The sequence below is a fragment of the Orcinus orca genome, chromosome 2 (assembly GCF_937001465.1).
Source record: "Orcinus orca chromosome 2, mOrcOrc1.1, whole genome shotgun sequence".
Taxonomy (NCBI): Eukaryota; Metazoa; Chordata; class Mammalia; order Artiodactyla; family Delphinidae; genus Orcinus; species Orcinus orca.
In genome coordinates, this window is record NC_064560.1 from 20,751,961 (window position 1) to 20,775,400 (window position 23,440).

At 46.7% G+C, this 23,440-nt stretch overlaps 1 protein-coding gene across 12 annotated transcripts in view; it reads right to left on the reverse strand.

Annotated features, from left to right (window-relative positions):
- Positions 1 to 23,440, reverse strand: part of CELF2 (CUGBP Elav-like family member 2) — an 830,917-nt gene that overhangs the window by 20,456 nt on the left and 787,021 nt on the right. For all 12 annotated transcript variants that reach the window (XM_033439192.2, XM_049705739.1, XM_012535222.3 and 9 more), the window contains one exon: positions 1,116 to 1,235. In XM_033439192.2, the coding sequence (XP_033295083.1) occupies positions 1,116 to 1,235 (120 nt within the window). The remainder of the gene's footprint in view (positions 1 to 1,115; positions 1,236 to 23,440) is intronic.

Sequence of the window (23,440 nt, forward strand, 5' to 3'; positions counted from 1 at the left end):
AGATATAGAATTATTGGGGTGTTGTTTTTTTGCTTTTAAAAACACTACTGCTTGATCACCCTTTAAAAACTGTACACTTAGTCAATCATGGTTTAAAATAAGGCAACTTGTCAAGGACCCTTTTCTTAATGCTTAAAATGGGCAGAGGCTGGGTTGCCCAGTAGGTAATTAGGTCCCCGAGTCAGGCTGTCATGGTCCTTCTGGACGTGGCTATTCTCAGGCACGGGGTAGGGGTGCGGGCCCAAGCTGAGGGAAAGGCAACTGAGGTGTCCCTTCTGTGGACCGAGGACCTTCTCCAACTGGAGGGGCCAAGGCTAAGCTCGAGCCTCAGATATGACTCGGCCTCTGGCCGGGCACTCTTCTCCCCATAGATCTAGAATGCCGGAAACGGGCAGGCTGTGTAAACGACTTAGAGTGCTTTGGTGGGTCTGTATGTTTCAGAGCTAAGTAATTCTGTAAGCAATTTGCCTCATTCTGCTTCAACCTGCGTTAGCTGGAACGGGGCCCTTAGGAGATGCACTGCTGTAGGGTGACCCCTGACTCCGGGGGCGGCTCCTCGCCACTCAGCCTTGTTCTGCTTCCCAAGGCCTCATTTCTCCTCCTGTATAATCGCCATGAACCTTTGGGTTTTAGAGCTGGAGGGGACCCTTAAGATCATCTGATCCAGAACTTTCAATTTTCAGATGGGACCCTGAAGTCCAGTTGTGGGCAGTGATTGGCCTCAGATTCCTGCAGGTGACTGGGAGCTGGCCCCATGCATCCTGATTTCTAGCCCATTGATTTTTCTTTTATAACACACTTCCTCCCCTCAGATGAAGGGAACCAAACTAGAATCAAACCAAAGCCCTCGAAACCTGCAGATACCTGTCAACCACAGAGACCTATGGCTAAATACACAGTCTACACATTACAAAAGACTTCGGGTGGGGTATTTCTGGAGACAAAACAGGGGTAGGCAGCGTACGCCTGTCAAAACACGTGCTTCTGCTCCTCCATCCCAAGCTTTAGCTCTCCCCGTGACGTAACCTTTTAGGTCGTCTCTGGCTGACCACTGTCTGTGGGGAATCTGGGGGGAGGCTGTCCACCAGAGCAGCAGATGCTCACTGCGATGGTACCTGCTAGTGCATTAATGTTGTTCAGTCCGACAGTGGCCCCTGCCAGTCCTTGCAGAGTCCCGAGAGAGGTCAGAGAATTCATGGCCGCACCAGCAGTGGAGTTGGGGGTTGAAGCAGCCACTGCAAAACAAAAGACAGACAGGGAACCCGGGAGAGAAAGCACAGGATGAGTGAAAGCCAGATGGCCCAGGAAGTAGTCTGTCCCCATCACAGCAGACACAGCCGGGGAGCCTTCAACCACGGGCAGTCTGGGAGTTGCGCTTAGGTTTTGGTGTGAAAGACATGGGGTTGTCCTTGTGGCAACTGTGACAATGAGATCTGGTGAAAAAAAAGCATCACAGATCTGTTGTGCCAGCCAGCGAACATGTGCATTGCTGGTTAGTAGGGGACAGTCCACGATAGGAAGCCCGTCCTCCTGGGTGGTGGGTCTTTCACCAGCTGCACCTTGGAAGCCTCTGAACAAATGACCCGCACAAAAAAAGGGGGAGGGAAGGAGGAGTAAAATGGCGGTTCTTGGCTTTCATATTGCTTATGCTTCAGACTTGGCATTTTCTCAATGAAGCTCAAAAAAAAAAAAAATTCCTGGGTTTGACAGACGACTTCAGGACCCAGGTAGTGGTGCTTATAGTAGTGGAGAGTGATAGGAGATAAAACCATTTTGGTCCGAACTCTCCTTCCCCTCCCCCCCTCCCCCTTTAAATAACCGCTTTATTGGGATATAATTCATGTTATAAAATTGACTCCTTGAAAGTATACAATCTACTGATTTCAGTATAGTCACAGAGTTGTACAACCAGCACCACTAAGGTTATAACATTTTTATGACCCTCTAAAGAAACCCATACTCGTTAGCACTCATTCTACCTTCTCTCCTCTCCCTCGACACTGCCAACCACTGACCTACTTTCCGTCTCTGTGGATTTGCTTAGTCTGGATATGTCATATAAATGGAATCATAAAATATGTCATCTTTTGCACCTGGTTTCTTTCACTCAGCAAAATGTGTTCAAGGTTCATCCACGCTGTAGCACGTGTCAGTACTTTATCCCTTTTTATTGCTGAATAATATTCCATTCTGTGGAAACACTCCACTTTGTGTATTCATTCATCAGTTGTGGACATTTTGATTGTTTCCACTTTGGGGCTATTATGGATAATGCTGCTGTGAACATCTGTACACAAGTTTCTGGGCAGACATATGTCTTCAGTTCTCTTGAGGACATACTTAGGAGTGGGACTGCTGGGTCATATGATAAATCTATGTTTACCATTTTGAGGAAATACTAAAATGTTCTCCAAAGTTGCCGTCCTCCCTAATCCCTTTTACACTTACAATGTAAATAACATTTCAGGTTATCTTACATTTGTATAGCTTGATAGTCTGCTGACTATTTTCACATGTATTATCTCACTTTATCCCAGTGATAGACGTAAAAGCTAAGCGAAACTCTGACCACTGATAAAAGTGGCGCTTGAGCCACTTCTAGCTGTGGAATCATTGTGAGCGTGTGAACTTCCTTCCTTCTAGGATGGCCGGGAACTTCAGTCCATCCTGCTGGAATGTTCCTGCCCAGATGGAGCTCATTCCTGCTGTGCCTTCAGAAACCACACAGTATTGCTTGCAATGCACCTTGCTTGGGATTCCTTCTGGGTGAGCCTATAGATCAAATGCCTGAAAAATGAATTCCCCACCTTGCCACATTTCTGCCCATGTATATGGCATTAGCTTCTGACTCCTCATGATGTGTACGTATTTTCTTTCTCTTTTAAAAGTAAAATTATACATAAGTCAATGTTTCTATAGTCCTTTTGTGTTATGAAACTTTTCAAGTACACACAAAAGGAGACGATAGTGACAAATTCCTTCAAACTCATATCCAGATTCTAGAATATTTGAGAACCACTCTACTTCCTACTTCCATCTTATCCCTACATACTTCGGTATGTAACTCTGAAAATTGAGGACATTTGCTTTTAAAACCCCAAACCACTTTTCTCTTTCCTCTTGAATCAGTTTTATTAAGGTTATAGCTTTCTAGGAATTTGTATGTTTCACTGAAGTTTTTGAATTTATATTGGTATAAAATTACTCATAATTTCTTCTTAATAAATTTTAAAAATCAGGAGCATTTACATTTAAGTCCCATTTCTTTGTCTGCTTGATCTGTCCGTTACTGAGGGAAGCACGTGAAAATCCTCCACTATGGTGATGCCAATTACTCCATGCAAATATGTAAATTTGGGGGAATACCTCTTGAAGCTACTTTACAACTTCCACAGATGTTTGTAGATCATTGTATCTTCTGTTGAAATAAACTTTTTGTGGTGACCTCTTCATTTCTAGTTTTACCTTGACATCTGTTTTATATGATGTTAAAAAAAAGCACCAGCCCTTCTTTTGTTATTTGCATGGTATATCTTCTGCCATCTTTTTATTTTTGTCTGTTTATATTTTAGCTCTATTTCTTATAATCAGTATATAAACAGGTTTCCAAAAACAGAATACAGCCTAATAATTTGATAGTCTTTCAGCAGAACTATTTAAATTTTGTGGTATACGTCCTGCCTATATTACATTTTTTCTCTTCTTTCTTGCCTACCTTTTAGGATTACTTGTTGGTTTTTTCCACATTCCATTTTCCCCCTCTATTACTGGAGGTAATATTTAATATTTGGAGGTAATATCTTTTTTTGGAGGTAATATTTAATATTTCTGTTCTTTTATGTATTACCATAAAAATTTTAAGTCACACATAACTTAAAAGAATCAAAGTTAACATTATCTTTATTCTTTGCCAGAACATTTTCTAGAATGTTTCTCCATTTGTGTATATGCTTAGGACAATTTCTAGAGACTTTAAGTGGTTGATTTTTTAAATAATTTTCACCAGTTATGGGTCTTTCACTGGCAAAAAGTCCACAGATATTCTCATACTACCATTCTAGAAGTTCTTCCCTGGTGTCACCTAAAATTGTGTGAAAACTCTTCAGGCCTTTATTACTGGCTTAGAATCAGAACATGCCTTAGGGATAGTTTTTACCCCTTACTCACAGGCACAACAGTCTGTTAAGAGCTATCACATGTAGACTGACGTCAAACAGAAGTGTATTTTTCTGTGGGAAAGCGGGGTGGGGGAACTTCAGTTTCTGGCAGTTAGGTGGTCTAGGTTACTAGAGAGACTCTCCCACTGAAAAAAACTAAAATGCTTAATAAGATGTTTTTAAAAATATTTTTAAATTGCATCAATAACTGACCATTTAGTAAGAAATACTCAGAAATCAATGATGTAAGTGAAAGATGGCACCCAGAGAAGTAAGTAGAGCATTGAAGGTAGCTTTCCCCTTAAGGTGGACCAGATAAATTTGAGCTTCAGTTCTCAAAGCTTCTCAGTACGTAAGAAATACAAGAAAGCCTAGGGCCCACCTGAGGTAAAGCATCTAAGAAGAGACTTCCCCACCAATAAGTCTGGAACACTATAAAAGGCTAAACAGTCAGTGAACAAGATATACTCTCACTTCAGAAACGGTAAGGAAAACTGCCTGTCTCAAAACTTAGTGCGGAGTATGGCAAGGGGAATTTCCCTCTGATAATATATAACCAACCAGCCCTCACATCAGTTTTCAAACCAACTTTATCTGACTGGTCAAAACTGCTCAAGCCAGCAATTTAAAGTGGTCCCTAGCTTGTACTGTCTTCCAGCACCCTGCAGAATCAACTATAAGTCAACCTTGAAAAGGCCCATTTTCAGCAAAGAATTCTCAGAAATAAGGTTCCAAGATAGTTAAGCTCACAAGACAAAAAAATCACAAGTACCAAGAGTAAGAAGCAGCAGAGACAGAGTTAGACACCATATTTGGATCCACCAAAACTTCAGATATTGGAATTATTAGCACACAATAGAATGGAGGTACATTTAACATGTCTGCACAATTTAAAAAGGGTGGGGGGCTTCCCTGGTGGCTCAGTGGTTGAAAGTCCGCCTGCCGATGCAGGGGACATGGGTTTGTGCCCCCGTCCGGGAAGATCCCACGTGCCATGGAGCGGCTAGGCCCGTGAGCCGTGGCCGCTGAGCCTGCGCGTCTGGAGCCTGTGCTCCGCAATGGGAGAGGCCACAACAGTGAGAGGCCCGCGTACCGCAAAAAAAAAAAAGGGTGGAAAATGAAAAAAAAAAAAAGATTATAAGAAATGACCAAGTATACTGATAAAATTATTAAATAATAAAGTCTTAGAAATGAAAAAACATAATCAAAATATAAAATTCAATGGATATACAGGTTTAACAGGATATTAGATACAGTCACAGAAAGAATTTGGTGAGCTGGAAGACAGACCTGAGGAGATTATACATAACTGAGAAAGAAATGATAACAGATTAAGGGACATGGACTAGTCTAACATATGTCTAGCTGAAGTTCCTGAAGGAAAAGGGAGAACAGGGAAAAGGCAATATGTAAAGAGTTAATGACTGAGAATTTTCCAGAACTGATACAAGATCCTCTCCCACATCCACATGTTCAAAGGTCCCAGTGAATTTCAATCAGGAAAAATGAAAATAAATATATAATTAGATGCACCACAGCAAAAAATGCAGAACACCAAAGAAGATTTAAAAAACAACCAGAGAAGAAAAAAAAAAAACCTCAAAAGACCACAATTAGACATCTCAGTACCTGATATCTAAACAGTAATAATGTAAGCAAGTTAGTAAAAGGTGCTGAGATAAATTAACCGTCAAGCTAGAATATCCAGCAAAAATGTATTTCATAAACTAGGACAAAATAAAGAAGTACTTTTCACACAAAAGCTAAGAGACTTTTTCACCTTTAGACCCTCACTAACTGAAGTGCTACTGGATATACTTCAAACTAAAGGAGAAGTGATCCCAGATGAAAGGAGGAGGAATAATAAGGATGTGGTAAATATATGGGCATACCTAAATAAATGCTATAGAAAATACCAATGGACAGAAATTCAAACCAAACCAAACCACGTTAGAGCTAAAACACACGACAACATGAATACACCACCCATGGGTTGCAGGGGGGGAGCTTTTTTGAGTTAAAGTATTATAAGATCCTTGAAAGAAAAAGAAATTTCTTGCTTTTTATTTGGCTGCGTCAGGTCTTAGTTGCGGCACACGGGATCTTTCACTGCGGCGTGGGCTTCTCTCTCGTTGTGGTGCACGGGCTCCGTAGTTGCCGTGTACGGGCTTAGCTGCCCCGCGCCTGTGGGACCTTAATTCCCCGAGCAGGGCTCGAACCCGCATCCTCTGCATTGGAAGGTGGGTTCTTAACCACCGGACCACCAGGGAAGTCCCAAGAAATTTCTTTCTCAAGAAAACTGACTAAATCTCAGTAGGAAGAGCAGGAGTTTGTGACATTTGAGCCACAACCAGCAGGTTGTGCTATCCCCTGTCCTCCTCTCCCCCAAGCTCAGCGTAATGGAAGCTCTACCCCAGGAGGTTGTGGTCAAGAAGATGGGGGCTCTTTTCAGCTCCCAAACTATAGCGATGGTTTCTCCTAGGGAGGGGTAGACCACTGGCCTTTCTAACCATCCTTCTTCCCTGGCCCTGTTTTGCAGAAACTCTACTGCAGGTCAAGAAGTGTTGAGTCCTTTCCTCGAACCAGCCTGTACTCAGAGGGTGGAAGCTCAACCCCAGGCACAGCACTCGGAGAATACTGGGCCCAATTACCCCCATCCCATCTTGCTTCTGGGCGGAGGTTCTACGCCCAGAGAAGCCAGCTGAGACGAGCAGGGGCTACTCCCCTGCTGCATCACCCCTCTTGTAGGCCAGGGGTTGCTTGAAGCAAAGCAGGTTGCTGTCCCTGCCCTCAGCTCCAGGGCAGTGGCAAAGAGGGTCTGCCCACAGAGACAGAGAGAGAGAGGTCACAAGAACAGAGAGCTCCATAACTTTCCCTAAGAGGAATGAATTTATTTGGAACACAGTGCGGGGAAGTTCAAGCCTAAGGCACCATGGAAAACAATAGATATTTTGGTGGTGGGCCATTAAGAGGAACAGAATGGTAGGCCATCCACAAGTTTAACAGAGAAAACCAGAGAAACAGAGAGATAGGAAGAGTGTTCCCGGGGTCACAGCAAGCTTCAAGGAATGGCCTTGAAGACTTTCCCTATGGAGGGGCCTGACTTTAACAGAATCAGACTGTGGTGGCCGTTCATGCCCAGGGTCAAAAATAACAGATTAAACAACTAGAAATTAATGGAGGCTGGGTGGGATAGCAATAGAAACAGACCAGCCAGAAACTGAACAGGCAATCCGCAGAAAGGCATTCAAAGAGAGCTATTTGGAAGAATTATGCTATTTAAAAAAGGAAATATAAGAATGTCACTCTCAGCCCGAGGCTGTGTTCTCTAAGGAGTGCCATCAGAAGCATACTGCAGGGGAATAAACTCCACTTGCTAAGTCACTAAGCAGATGAGCAAACAAGAAGCAGCTGGGTTTGGTGGGGGAGAGTAGGGAGGATCAGTGTCCAGAATAAAATGTCTAGTTGTTCACAAATTATGAGATGTGCAAAGAAATGAGAAAGTGTGATCCACACAGGGAAGAAAGCAGGCAACAGAAACAGTTTGAGACGGCCCAGACACTGTTCTCAGCAGACAAAGACATCAAAGCAGCCATTATAAATATGTTCAAAGAATGAAAGGAAACCAGATCTGTCTACACTGTCTACAGGAGACACGTTTTAGATTCAAAGCCACAAACAGGTTGAAAGTAAAAGGGTGGAAAAGTATATACCAGGCAAACAGCAAGCGTAGAGCTCGACTGGCTGGACTAGAATGAGACAGCAGAGACTTGACAATCATTTTAGAGAGAAAGAAAACTGGGTCAACTGCTTGCACTGCAAAGGACCTTAATACACCTTCATAAAAATCTGTGTCTTTGGTAGCTCATGAAAGAATTCCAGGGCCAGTGTGCGGTGACCGGCAGAAAACCCTTATTTTATTCAGGGCTCTGTTTTTCTTTACCTCCCTCAGACTCTTCATTCAGATCGAAGAAAAGGGAAAGGAATGGAAAGGACCAGGATGAGGAGATGACATATTCCTCCAACAGCACAGGAAATGAACGTGAAGCAACCTGGGAGGAGGCATGGAGGGGAGTAAATTGAGTACCTGGGTCAGGATGCTCTCTGGCACTCATCTGAGAAACACATACAAGCTACTGTTATCATCAGAAAGGCCCCCAGACCCGGGTGCCATTCGCAGCAACGATGGAGAAGGGTGGGTACCCGCGCCCTCAGGTCACTAATCTGGAGAAGGTCGCTTATCAGTAGGGACGCCACCACGTCCCTAGAAGCCTCACGTGACCTGTCACCATGCTGATGTGGGGTATTCCTCATAGCTGCTGGAGACCCGACACCTACGACGGGGCCTTATCGCCTCAGTCTCTGTAACGTGAACTTTTCAGGCTCGTTTACCGCACAGACCTCATGAGTCTCTAATCCTCTGCACCACCCCTTGGCGGGGGTCGCCCTGTATCTAAACGGAGGTGGCAGGAGAGGGATCACGAAGGTTAGCATGGGCATCCTGAGGAAGAACAGATAAAGTGTATTAGCTTGGCCCGGCAGGTGCTGAAAAATGAGGCTACGGCTGTAAGCAACACACTGGCACAATTTCATTGTTCTCTTTTCAAAACAGAAAACTGGAGGCAAAGTGGGGCTACAGTTAAGACTGAGTGCTTTGCAGCACTGTTTACAACAACCAAGACATGAAAGCAACCTACATGTCCATCAACAGATGAACAGATAAAGAAGAGGCGGTATATAGATATAACGGAATATTACTCAGCCATAAAAAAGAACAAAATGATGCCATTTGCAGCAACATGGGTGGACCTAGAGATTATCCTACTAAGTGAAGTAAGTTACACAGAGAAAGACAAATATCATATGATATCACTTATATGTGGAATCTAAAAAAATGATACAAATGAACTTATTTACAAAACAGAAACAGACTCACAGACATAGAAAACAAACTTATGGTTACCAAAGGGGATAGTGAGGCAGGGGAGATAAATTAGGAGTTTGGGATTAACATATACACACTACTATACATAAAATAGCTAATCGATAAGGACCTACTACATAGCACAGGCAACTTTACTCGATATTCTGTAGTAACCTATATGAGAAAAGAATCTGAAAAAGAATGGATACATGTATATGTATAACTGAATCACTTTGCTGTACACCTGAAACTAACAACAGTGTAAATCAACTATACTCCCCCCCCCAAAAAAAAGAAACAATACGCAAGTGAGAGGTCTCTTTATATCTTGCTTTTCTATTTATTTAAAACCCAGGAAGAGTGGCTAGAGTGCACTGTAGTTTTCTGACCTCTTGTTGTGCTGTTCTTGGATGGTCCCAGTAGACTGATGGGGAGAGGGTGAAAAATAGGAGGGAGAGGAATCGAACATGAGATTAACTGAACTAAGTAACTTGCCTTAAAATGAGAAGACTCCACGTGCTCCAGTGCTTTGGACAATACAATGAAAATTCAGCCTGGTTTGAGTCTAAATTGGAAAAGATATCTCGACTGTGTATCTAGCTGTCTTTAAGAACCTTCTGAGTTCTAGCAAACAATCTGTTTAAAGCAAAAGGAAAACTCAAATTTGTCATACGGCCAATCTCAATCAAATGCCTCAAAACCAAATATTCAAGAGACACACGATAGAGAAAAGCCCCTAGACACAAAAGACAGAGACACATTAAATACCAGCAACACGCATATCTTCCTATTTCTGTGCTGGCAGACCGGCAGGACGCTGCCTTGGGTAACTGCATTCTGCCCACCCAAAATTCCCTTCCGTCTCCACTGAGAACTGTATCCTTCGCTTTCTCAGTTAAACTGTTTACAAGACGCCAAAGGAACACTGGTAAATAAATGTTGGCTCAGCTTTGCCCACAGCACCTCCTTCAGTCGGAGGCTGCCCCACGCAAAGGAGAAGCCGCACAACAAAGCCGAGAGGAAGGCGGGTGGGGAGCAGAGCCACCTCAGCTCCCGGGCAGCGAGGACAGACGCTGTCACACGCCACGTTTCACGCCTGCTGTACCACCAGCTCAAGACCACCGAGCAGCCCAAAGAGGTTCTGAGCAGCTAGCCAGCCAGGAAGTGCAACGGCCAAGCAACACACCAGAGCCATGTGTCTGTGACCTCACATGGAAAGGCAGTTCTGTGCCTTTGGATGAAAAAACTGCAGGAGGAGGGGCTCCCCTGGTGGCGCAGTGGTTAAGAATCCGCCTGCCAGTGCAGGGGACACGGGTTCGAGCCCTGGTCCGGGAAGATCCCACATGCCGCGGAGCAACTAAGCCCGCGAGCCACAACTACTGAAGCCCGTGCGCCTAGAGCCCGTGCTCTGCAGCAGGAGAAGCCACTGCACTGAGAAGCCCGCGCACCACAATGAAGAGTAGCCCCCGCTCGCCGCAACTAGAGAAAGCCCGTGCACAGCAACAAAGACCCAATGCAGTCATAAATAAACAAACAAACAAACTGCAGGATGGGGAGACTGGGGTGCTGGAGAGGGAGGGGGGCCGGGGCAGGGGGAGACTGGCAGTGAGGAAGTACATCTCTGCCTGTTACGGAATCACTCTGTTCATGTGACCAGGTCAGTTCATTGACGGAAAGACTCCAAGCTCAGGGATCCCCAAATACCCATCCTAATCTAAGTGATAAGATGGGTGCTTTCTTCTCAGAGCCAGGGGGTGCCTTGCTGAATGATGTGTCTAGAAGAGCTTCTTGACTCAGGTCAAAACTGCAGGTCACAGATGGAGGGCCCAGGTCATCTGGTCCCTTGCTATGCTGGGAGATAGAGGGGGCAGAGGGGGAGAGAGGGGGAGGGGGGAGGGAGAGGGAGAGGGGGAGAGAGAGAAGGCAGGAAGGAAGGAAGGAGAAGGAAGGAAGGGAAGGAGGAAGCAGTGCTAGAAGAGCCCCCAGAAGAACTTCTGTTCAGCACAGAGCTGAGAACTAGACTCACTCATACCCTCAGCCCAAGGATTTGTTTCTCTTACATCAATAAGTCCTTCACACATACTCTCTCATTTCCGGTTGGTCCGCCCAGGAAACGCACGCACTGGCTGGGGAAGAGGAGGGGGCAGCAGAGGGGTGTGCGTGGTGCACACGGTACGGAGGTACAGGACGGGACCCTCTCCAGCTGTGTGGCCAATCGGGGGGCCAAACAGCAAGACACACACAGCTGTGCGAGAAGGGCTGTTTGGAAAACTTTCTTAAACCAGTATAACAAGCAAGCCTAATCTTACCTGAATTTAAAAAAGATGTTCCATTTGTTTTCTTTTTACGTTTATTTGTGCCAGAGATAAAAGCTTATTCTCTTTTTCTCAGCTTTCCAGAGAGAAAGGACCTTTGCTTCACTTCCCAGGAAACAGTCCCCTGGTCTCTGCTTCTCGCAGCCCCCAGCGGCCTTGATTTCCCTTCTGGGGACAAGGGTGACTCATCTGCCTGCACAGACTCAGGAGGCCCTGATGTCCTCCGGGCCAGAGTCGGGGCCCCTGAATTGAAATACGAGACACCAACGGGTGCCTGAGAAAGGCCTTCCCGCTCTCTCTTCTCTTTTTGTGCTAACTTCTGCATGACTGGGTAGGTAAACTAAGTTTGTTTAGGTCTCCAGGGCAGTGTTTAGAGCGGGAGGTAAGAATCACTACTCTTGTTCTCTAAGGTAGGCAGAATTTACTGTCGCCCTAAAGAGGTCCATGTCCTAATTTCAGGAACCTGTGAACATGTCAGGTTACATGACCCAGAGGAATTAAAAGTTGTGATTCAGCTGACCTTGAGATGGGGAGATGTTCCTGGATTATCTGCATGGGCCCCATGTAAACACAAGGGTTCTTATCGGGGGCTGGAAGGAGAATCAGAGAGACAGCAGCACAAAGACATAGCAGCTCTGAAGATGGAAGGGGCTGGGAGCCAAGGGGAGTCAGTGGCCTCTAGGAGGATTCTGTTCTCACAAGGAGGGATTACATTCTTTTCACATCAGTTTGCAACACCTGAAGATTCAACATCTTCTCCCCTGGGGAGGCGACTGCACAGCTAATGACCGGTTCTCCAGCCTTTATCCTCAGGCTGGTCCTCAGGAGACTCCATCTGGGGGTACAGCTTTGAGAGGGTCCAGAAGAGGGTGAGCTGGCCTGAAAGCCAAGCTGAGAGACAGACCGGTGACAGAAAGGTAAAGCTTAGCCTAGAGAGGAGAAGGCTAAGGGAAGAAACAGTGTGAGGTCTTGATACAGAGAGGCGTTGTAGCTCCAGAGACCAAGTGGGGGCCAGTCGGTGGGGGCCAAGAGGGGCAGAGTCAGGGTGGGGAAGAACTGGCCTGCACGGCGGGCCCAGCCTCCCCGTTTGTGGGAACAGGAAAGCAGAGGCTGCCGCATGGTCGCGTATCGGGGGTTTCGGCAGATACATTGGGGGCCTCCGAGTCCAATAAACCAAGGTCTGCAAAGCTCTTACTTTCCCCCAGGACTGAACACACACCGGCAGCATCTCCCGGCGGGGCAAACGAGGACTCCGAGAAGGCAGGACTCGACCCTCGGTGAAGGGGACCAGCCCCTTTTCCCACAGCATCACTGAAGGGCCTGAGACCCCAGGTCTGTTTGGAGGCTGCAGACCAAAGGGACCCACACAAACACAACCCCATCGAGCTGCAGACATCACAGGCTTCTACCTTCTCTTCTGAGCAGAGAGGCAGCAACTCAAATCCCAAATGGCCGGATCGTGGCGGAAACGATCACCACGGGAAAGGCCAGCCTTGCGTGGTGGATACTCCCTCTGACCTGCGGCCCAGGGCTGCCGGGCTGCTCCGCGGGCCACTGCGTCAGAACCATCCTGTCTCTGGAGGCAGGGACCACGATGCCCTTAGACGGCGCAGGAAGCACACACACTGGATGGGAAGAAGGTATAGCCAAGGGTCTCCTGCATCGCGGTCACCTGGACGTTCCCTGAGACCTGCCGGTTGTGCGGCTCAGGACTGTGAATTAACACACCCTCTTGGTGCGTCTTCTGCTCGTTAAAGATTGGGACCCACTGATCTCAGGGGTGTCTGCGCGTAGCATCACCAGATTCCCTCCAGGCTGGGTGCAGAATTTAGTTTGGGGTGTGAGAAGGTGAGAGGCTAAGAGGAGGTGAGGTTGGGTTTGTGATAAGACAGGGGAACAGATGCTGGGAGGTAGGAACAAGGGGTAAAAAACTATGGAAGAGTAAGAAGTTCTGGTTCTATCTTGCATACAAAGAAGGCCCCCTGGTTACAGGGCAGGAGTTCACTGGTCTTATTTCCTAGAACCTACGAGAGGGAGGGACTGACACATTGTGGGCGCCACACAGGGACTTGCTGAGTGAAGGAAGGGGTGGAAAGTCCACCGCGGCCGCGGCAGGTGCACCGGACTCCGTGTCTGGCCGCTCCCAGGACAAGGCCCCGCACAGGCCTCCATGAGCTGGAGGGAGGGCATCCACCTGCCGATGCTGTGGCCGCCCAGAGGGCCCCCCACGGCCAGGTGAGCCCGGAGCGGGGTGAAGGGCTCTCATTAACTGTTTCTTTAACACTGGAGGAAGGGTGGGGATGCCATTACAAACAGAAGTGGCCAAGCCAGCTGCTGCCTCGTCACCGGCACAGGAACAGAGATGCCCTTCGTTCCCCTTGCGTGGCTGCCACAGAAGGAACCAGAGGCCCCTCTGAGGTCCGCGAGGCTCCACGCTGGCCTGGCCCCTGGAGAGGCAGAGACCTCATCCTCCCTCTCCTCGAACTGGGATCAGGGACATGGAGGAAATACTGGCTTCCTTCTCATTCTTTGCACGAGGTGGGATGGCCGGCAGTTTGCGGGGAGGCTGACTGCTGAATGTAGGGAACGTGGCTCTTCCCCCTTTGTTGTGTAGCCGCGTGCCTTGCGGGATCTTAGCTCCCTGACCAGGGATTGAACCCGCGCCCCCTGCAGGGAGGCGCGGAGTCCTAACTGCTGGACCGCCAGGGAAGCTCTTCCTCTTTTTCCAGATTCCAGATCCACCGAGAAAAGTAGAAAGGTGGTCGTTGGGGACGATCAACCTCTGACACGGACCACGCCTCTGTCATCCTCCCTACACGAAGGTGATCTTTCCCTCCGTTCTTTTATCGGTGCACTGGCAGGTCCTGTCTCGGATATGTCTGCCCCTGAAAGGACCACGCTTTCTAGGAACCCAGTGCCTCAATTTCCTCCTATTAACCCCCTCCCCACTTTTCCTGGACTGCAAGATTTTTAAAAAGCTACAACGAGACAACATTAATAGAGGATGCCAAGAATCTGCCTTTAGTGCATCCACAGAACACTCTCCACAGACCAATGAGACGGTGTAAGCACAGTGGCTTTGTAGTTTAGGAAATAAATACAATACCTGCAAACAGAGAAAACTGCCTGCCTCGACCAGACACACTCAGGACGGCGGAGCCTGCGGTCACCGCCCTGCGTCACACAAGCTTGGATGCTTAGAAGGGGGCAGAGTCATGAAGCGGTGACACAGGTGCCCGTGGGGATTCGCCAAACGACAGTGTCTCCTCTTCTAAGGGCTCTGATTATCCCACAATAACCACACCTCTTATTTTAAATTTATTCCCTAAAAGGTTTTTTTTGGGGGGTGGAGAGGGGTGAGGAGAGGAGGGACGACAGGGCGGGAGGTGGCTGTTTGGGTTAGAAAATGGCGTTGAAAGCTTCCAAGGTGTTCTGATCTCACTACCCGACGATCTGTAACGGGCACGTCCGTGACCCCATAAACACCTACGTCACTTTCTTCCTTCACTAACCTACTTCCAACTCACCAGGAGACCAGTCAACAATTTGGTGTGCGTGACGCTGGGCCAGACAAATCATTACGGGTTCTCTAGATGGGCCAGAGGAACACTGTGAGTCTGAAGGACCAGAGGAAGAAAGTCCCTTGTTGGGCTCTGAGTCCTTTTTGAGCATTATTCTATGACAGTAAATGTTTTTGGAGGTGAGAAAGTGGTATGGAAACGGATGTGGGCAGCATCAACCTCTTAACATCTACTGCAGTCTCACTGTTTTCTTCACTTTAATTGTCACTTAACAAATGCTCGTTGGAGCCGTCACTGGGTGATGTTTCTAAGGAAGAATCTACTTCATTAGTTGTCAACAACCTAGGTACCTCCTCACCTGGCCTATGTTCAGTACCCTCCCCAGTCCCATGAAGAGGGACACAAGAATGAAGGTGTAATTTGGGGGCATGAGCTTGAAACAGTCGGTTTATATTGATCAACTCAGCCTGTATGGATCAAACAGGAATGGAGCAAAGGAAAGGGCAACTTGGTTCTAATGATATTTTGCTTACGAATTACCAAAATAAAAGTACACGCCTCCCCATAGCTGGGCCCTGGTATTTGCTTTTTTTAAAAATAGATGGTCATGGACACAAACTGAAAAATCGTGGTGATTTCCTTATAAGGATGAAGAAACTAAGCAATACAATTCCAGGTCCTCAGGAGCTCCTGCTTTTGAATATTTCCTGGGGTGGCAGAAGTGATGGCCCGCTCAGCTGCGGCTAACAGCCTGTGGCCCCTTGGGCACATCATTTAACCCTGCAGGCTTCTGTTTCCTCATCTGGATCATGAGTGAGGCACCTGGATAGATGATCTTGAAGATTCCTTGTGATTACGAAATGGGATGATTTGACCAAGCTCTGGACTCTGGAGAGAAAAAGTGAGGACCACGGATTTCTGTGGAAAGCAGCACCATGTCACTGGGAGGTTAATGAAGACCTCCTGGATCCTGGTCTGTCCCAGAGAGGGGGCAGATCTTCCTTTCGATAACAGGACCCCAAGGTTGGCAAGAGGTCACCTGGCAGAGTTTAAGGTCTGCGATGCTAATGAGCTGCACTTCAGCTACTTGGGTGGTTTCCTTTGCAAATGACCGACCGCAGAGGAGCACACACTAAGTATACTGCCTGAAATAAAAACAAACCACTCTCCGAGGGCTTCACTCTCAGTGGGGACAGCTACAAGGAAACGGGTCCAACCATGGTTATCGTGCTTTATTTAACCCAACAGAGCATTTTGTCTTTGATAAGCAGGTGTGTTGGTTCTATAACATCAAGTCAAATTTGAAGTTCACTGCCATCTTCTTTAGCTAAGCCCCAAAGCAGAAAGAAGTAAGGAAAGGGTCTACTCCCTGCATTTATATTCTAATATTTTTAGGAAGGGTGGGGAGATATTTGTTTTCTGAAGGCAAAGGTTCAGAGAAAAAGTATCACCGGATCTTATTCCAGTTTAAACCTAGTTTCTTACTGTCCAGAGGAGCAGAATTTAGTGTCACTCCCAAATAATCATCCTTCCCAGATGATACTTTAATGTCTTAAAAAAAAAAAAAAAAAGCAATAGGGCTTCCCTGGTGGCGCAGTGGTTAAGAATCCGCCTGCCAATGCAGGGGACACGGCTTCAAGCCCTGGTCCTGGGAAGATCCCACATGCCATGGAGCAACTAAGCCCGTGAGGCACAACTCCTGAGCCTGCGCTCTAGGACCCGCGAGCCACAGCTACTGAGCCCGTGTGCCACAACTACTGAAGCCCTCACGCCTAGAGCCTATGCTCTGCAACAAGAGAAGCCACCGCAATGAGAAGCCTGCACACTGCAACAAAGAGTAGCCCCTGCGTGCTGCAACTAGAGAAAAGCCCGCATACAGCAACGAAGACCCAACACAGCCAAAAATAAAATAAATAAATTTATATATATAAAAGCAATAGCATGCATTATATATACATATTCCCTCAATAGTTCAACAAAGGTAAAAGTGGACAATTCCATTTCACAATGGAGAAAACTAAACAAAGAAAGATGAAATGACTTGCTCTAGATCACAGTCCTTCAGCTCTTGGTCAAGATGTCCACACACGTTAGAAAGAAAATGAAACTGTAATTCCTCCATCACATTCTTTAGATTAACTGGTTTTTAAACCTCTGCCCAGGGCATGAACCTTTTTCGGTTTCTAGCCCTAGACACTTAAATTCTTGACTTATGCATGATGTGAATACCTTTCTGTCTCAAATCCTGTACAGCCTCCCCAGTCCTGACCTCCTCCTGTTCATGTCTCAGCAGCAAAGGCATTCCCTCTTTTAAGGCTACACCATCCACTTACTGAACATTTTTACGGCTTTGTGCCCTGTCCCGTACATTAGTACATAACCTAATCCTGGGACAGCTGGGAAGGCAGGCATGGGGGCTGCTGCCCTGGGGCTGGGGACACGCAGGACAGATCCTCACACATGCTACTCCAGGCGCCAGATGAGAGGCTTAGAAGAGGGTTTGATTCCATCCGTCCAACCTCCATCCCCTTCAGTCCATCAGTTTTCACCTCGCTGGCCTCTTCCTTTCCTGCCCTGTTCCGCCTCCTCCTGAATCTAGAAGTATGTTTACGTTTCTCCATCTTAACATTTTTCCTCCTATTGACCCTGCTTGACTTTGTAAAAGAAACCACTACATTTTATGGAGGTGTCATATGTGAATACATAATTCCCGCCTCCAGGTTCACATCCGCCCTCCTCCCACGACATCCCCGCCACCGCTGCAGTGATTGGCCACTTCGGGGTGAACCGCCTGCCCAGTGGCGAAACTCAAATGCCTCTTCTCTGCACTCACCTTCATCTCCTTCCTGCTTGGTTCCCCGGATACCAGGCTTCCCCGGAGCTCCCTTCCCACCACCTGGCTCCTCCCGACTGTCCCCAAACACGGTCCTCAGCCCAGGCTTCAACCCCCAGGCCCCTGCTCTGCTGTGTTTGGTGATTCTAGCTCAGTGATCCCACCCAGGCCCCACCTGGCTGACATCTGCCCACCTCTCCACCTCTGCAGCTGACCCAGGGCAAGGTCGAGGATCAGGGAACCCATCTGCTTTGGGGATGTATTTAAATGAAAGGCCAGTTCACATGTGCCTCAGCTCAACGTGTATAAAACCAAACCACCTTCCACTATAAACTTTTCCTGCTCCCGGCTGCCCTCTCTCTACTAATGAAAGCGCTGTCCTACTGGTCCCCAGGCTCAATACACTTCCGTCTTCAACTCCTTCTCTTTGTCTCGCTCACATCCAATTGGTACCCAAGTGCCACCACTGACACTCGTGCGCTCAAAGTCCTTACATGGCTCTTCACTGCCTGCAAGAGGAAGTTCTAGCTCCTCAGCCACGGCTTTCAGGGCCCTCCCTCCCTGGTTCCTATTTCCCATCCGTCTTCTGCTGGTGAAAAGTGAGATGCATTTCCATTTGCTGACTGAATGCTTTTTCTGTGTTTTCTCACGCTTGACACATCTGATAAATCTCCCATTTCTACCTCCCAAAATCCTATCCGTCTTATAATTTTGGCTCCAACGCCAACTCTCCTGTTAAAAGTTACCCTCACTTCCTCAAGACAGAATCTCTGCTGTCACTGACACCTTGTGCCTTATCTGATTCCTGCTCTTCAACCAGAAGAGTCCAGGTTGGGGCATTTTGCTTATTTTTTCTTTTTGCATGTGACCACTGCATGCAGTTTAAGGGATTAAGCCACATACAAATGAAGCATTTATATTTTGCTGCTTTTAAGTCTTAAAGCGTGGACCCTAGATTATAAGCCTCTGGGAAGTTGTGACTAGAGTCAAGTTTTGTTGCTTTTTCCATCTAATATAAAACACAATTAAGCACTCCATACATGCTTTTACTAGTGCCAGCAATGATAACATGGTTATATCAGACAGCAACATAGATAATTTGGGAGGTGGGGGAGTCTCACTGAGTGGCTGTGTTGTAGAGAAGACACGCCTCTGAGCTCACACACACTTCACAAGGGGCCATGACGTGGACCTGCACACGATGCAGGAGACTGTGCAGGGCAATGTTTACACTGAATCACGGACACAGCACAGCCTCCAGAGCCACTGAAGCAAACACGTGGAGAACGAGAGCCCCTATCTAAAAATATTGAAAAAGTGCACCCCGAACAAAGCAGGACCAAAGTCCTGAGTGACTGACAGTCCTACGAATGAAGGATGGGATGTGTCCACCCCCGGGGCCAAGCTTGCAGAAATCCAAGCTCTGCGGCAAAGGGGAGGACCATACGTTATCGTCACCCACTTGGCGGGGCAGCTTTAGTTAAGCTTTAAATTAGCTCAGGACTATTAAGAGACTGCGCCAGGGCAGGGGCATCTCATCGACTGCATAGGGCAGCCCGGCCACCATGCGAAGCTGTTCTGATGGCAGGCGCTGAGATGACTCTGGCAGCTCAGGAAACGAATGAATGAGACAATGAGCTGCGGTTCTGCTATCTGGACCAAGAGACTTCTCATTTCCTTGACGGTAAGGGAAATTTAAAGGTAATTCCACATCAAAATGCCCAGCACATGCAGGGGCCGTCAAAACTCCAGCTGGGAGGTTTTGCATGCTTTTTCTTTTTTAAACCCTAGAAGCAGAATGATCAATGCCAAATAAAGAGGCATTTACTGGAAAGATGGACCACTCCCAGTGATTGTTTGCTTTTTTTTGTTTTGTTTTTTTTTTTCAGTGATTATGTTTTAAATGCCTAAGGACTTTTTAAATATTTGCTTTTCATGAAATGCCTCTGTTGAGAAGCCAGGGAGCAGAAGTGCCAAGGACACATTCCTCTTTTTTCTGGTTTTGCCACTGACCAAATCTAATCTAATGGTGAATACTATTCTCAGAGCTCTTTGTTGCATTAAGTGTATAGAAAAATGGTACAGGTTACAGAAGAGGGAGAAAGTAGAGAAAGATCTCTCCTTTCCCCACCTTGGTCTAATTCACAAAATTTTAGCATAAGGTATACAAAAAAGTTGGTCATGAAAAGTTTTTTTTTTAAAGGGTGTAGAAGCTATAGTTTGTGGGAATTTAGTCAATATGTCTTTTAAAAAGCTAATGCTAAAATATAAACGACATGAGGGCAGGGGTTTGGTCAGCTTTGTCCACTGGTGTTTCAAATGCCTGCAATCGTCCCAGGTACATAGTAGATGCTCAATACATATTTCTTGACTGAATGAAAAGAATATATCAGGAAATTATAGTCACTCTAGTGACATTTTATTTATGGAACATTTTACATGATGTTCAATCCCATTAGCAATGCTGAAAATAAAGCGAGCCCCATAATGTCGAGAACAAGTTAACATGTGGAAACCTTCTAGAAAAAAAAAAGTACAAAAGGGTGAAACCTACAAAAAACAAGCAAAACCTGGAATGTCCATTCTCTTTCTGTAGCAATGAGGATGTAAGGCTGTTTGACGGATTCAACCCCACAAGTAAAGAGCTGATTTTAAAAACCAACTTGCTTCTGCTTGATGACGACACTTTAACGTGTAGCGAACGAAGGGGGAAACTCGACTGCCTGAGATTCACTTGCTTGATAATAAGCAATGAGTAAAGACAGGCCTAAGGGGAAATGTGGGCAGGTAAGAGACCCAGGTAATTTCCGAATGAAGAATGGATCCCTGAATTAATAACACGCTGAAGAGCAGCATAGGAAAAAAATACCCCCAAAGTTAAATGGGACCCTGCTTCATGGACCCTGTGGAGGCCAACCTGAGGGCGGTTGGCGAAGCACACGGAATTAAGAGCGCGTTTGAGGTTGGTCTTTCAAAAGCCCACATCAGAGGAGATGGTTCTTTTCAAGTGAAATCCCTTTATCTGACCTGAGACTCTTACTTATTCTATATCACGACATCAGAATGTTTTGAAAGCCAATCTTCGTAAAATTATTGGAATAAAACCCCTGCTTTCTATGACCTTGTTCTAATGTGCACTGGTATTGATTCATTCTTCAGAAACCTGTCAGACCTGAACATCCACCTGGAAGGGGCGCGGACCCTGCCACACGTCACCACAACAGACTCAGGGTCCTTAGGGACGCGTGCGCTGAGCTAGACGGAACACGCGGCTTTCAAACCTTTCTCTTTGAGCTTTTCTACTTGCTGTTCAGCTGAAGAAACACTTGAAGTATGCGTGACACTGTGCATGACACACTGTTCCAAATGCAAGAGGGGTTACGAGTAAAGAAACTGTTCCTACTTTACAGGACTTACTATCTAGAAGGTAGAGAGACAAGCGCCCCAACAACCAGCCTGCGAAGGAAATAAGTGTTTTAGAAGAAGGAACGTACTTTGACGGTACAGGAGGGCAGACTTGAGGCATGGATGGACCATTGCCTCCCGGCTCAACGGTTCCTCTTTCCCTCCAATCCGCCCTCAGGGAGCTTCTAATACAGCTCCTTACCAAGGAGCCTGCGTGTGACCCAGGTTTAGAATGAGGTACGTATTTATATTAGAAATACATTGTGGAAGCAATTAATTCTTTCCGGAAGGCTTCATGGTGGAGATGACATTTGCACTGATTCTTAAGAGATAAGTATGAGACTACTAAAAGCAATTTTTATTAATTACTAGAAACCTTTTTTTTTTTTTTTTTTACTGCTGCTTAATCTATGGAAAGCAGTATAAACTATACTTTTTATAATGTGCGTTAAAAACACCGATTTTAGACCTACTCATGAATCTTCCCAACCATTGACACTGTAATAAAGGAGTGATGTAGGAGGTTTTCACAGGAGGAAATTGGAGAGAAGATATTCAAGGCAGAGCAGCCAGTAGGTTTAACAAAGGCAAGAAGGCCGACAGTGTGTTTCGGGGAGGAAGAATCCCGATGTTGCTGGAGGGTAGGCTGCTGGGGGCTGGGGGGCCGTGGCAGTTCTGGGGAGAAAGGATGGAGGCAGGTCAGGGAGCTCCCTGAAGGCCATGCTAAGGAGTTTGTCCTGCTCTAGCTGAGACCACAGTGAACCGTGTGAAAGTGTCTGAACCGAGCTGTTGGCTTTGTTAACAGTGTGCAAGATGGAGCTGGTGGCGGCACTAATGGGACAAAAGGAGCTTCACCGGGGGGGTGTCAATGGGAGAGGAAAAAAGATGTTTCAGAGAGAGAACCGACTGGACACGGTGACTGATGGGATGACAGTGAACCAGAGGCTGGCTGCAAAGGTCACTTCACCGGCTTGAGCCTGGGTCAGTGAGAGGCGGAGGGTGTCTCAACGGGGATGAGAGGCGGTGGGAACAACAGGCTTCTGGAAGAAGGTTGGCTTCAGACTCCCCGAGGTCGTGGCATCACTCGGCAGCCTGGGGAGATGGCCTCCCCCAGCGCCCTCTGTCTGTGCCTCTCTCCTGGCCCCATCAGACTCTACCGTGATACTACTGCCCCCGCATGTGACGGCTTGGACAGGGCAGTGCAGGCCCAACTCATTTTCATGGACTTGCCCTGCCTAGCAGAAGGCTCCAGAATGTGGGCTAGGTCTGCCTGTGAATCCATCTCTTCCCACGATGCGAGTTCTAGGGTGACACACGTGCAGAGACACTTAGTGGGGGGACAAAAGCCTCTTGTAACACTGAAGGGCTCTGGGATGACTCGGAGGATAACTTCCGGGTCTCCAAAGCTCAGCCAGCCTGGTGATAGCGGTGGGTGACACTGGAGGGGCCCACTTGCTGGCCCTCCTTATGTGAGGAGCCCGGGAAAGGTCTGAATCCCACGGAAACACCCCCGGTCTCTGTTCCCCTCAAAGAGTCCACAGGAAGCTTCACAGCCTGCAAGGAGGCGGGCCGTGTCTTGAAGATGGGAAAAAATACTGCCTAGACTTCAGAGTGAAAACTATGTGAAAAGCCAACGGTAGGAAGGGAAAAATGCTCCCTAGCATTTTAAAATGCCTTCCACTGTCGACAGAAATTATCTATTATCCTGAAGTGTTCACTTGACTGAGTGCACTTACAGAAGCATTTGGAGAATTTTAAAACATCCTTTTATAAAAAAAAAAAAGAAAAAAGAAAATAGAAGAAGGTCAGTGGAATAATGTGGTACATGAATGCAACATTATGTTTCAGACAGGAAATGCCAGAGAAATGTTCGCGTGTGGTAATGATAACCCTCTTGCGCAAGTTCTCAAAATTACCAGGCAAAGGCAACAAATCTACAAGCTGGGTAGAAGACAGATATTATCTTTCTTTAAGACCTAGCCACATGCCTTACAGACAATTTGCCTCTTTATACCAATATCGAGACTCATGCCTCAAAAACAGGTTGAAAATCGGGTAAGAAGAAATGACCCAAGAATTAATTAACTAAATAGGAGACTGAAGTAAACAAAGGAAAAATTATCATATCAAAATGAAAGACAAGAAACACGATTAAATTAGGCTTCAAAAGACCTCAGAGAAACTCATTAAAGGCATAATATGCCTTTACCTGGTTTTTTTTTTCATGATTTAATTTCTAACTTTATTCCCTACCATCTGATAATTGGAAGAAACACTTATTCTAA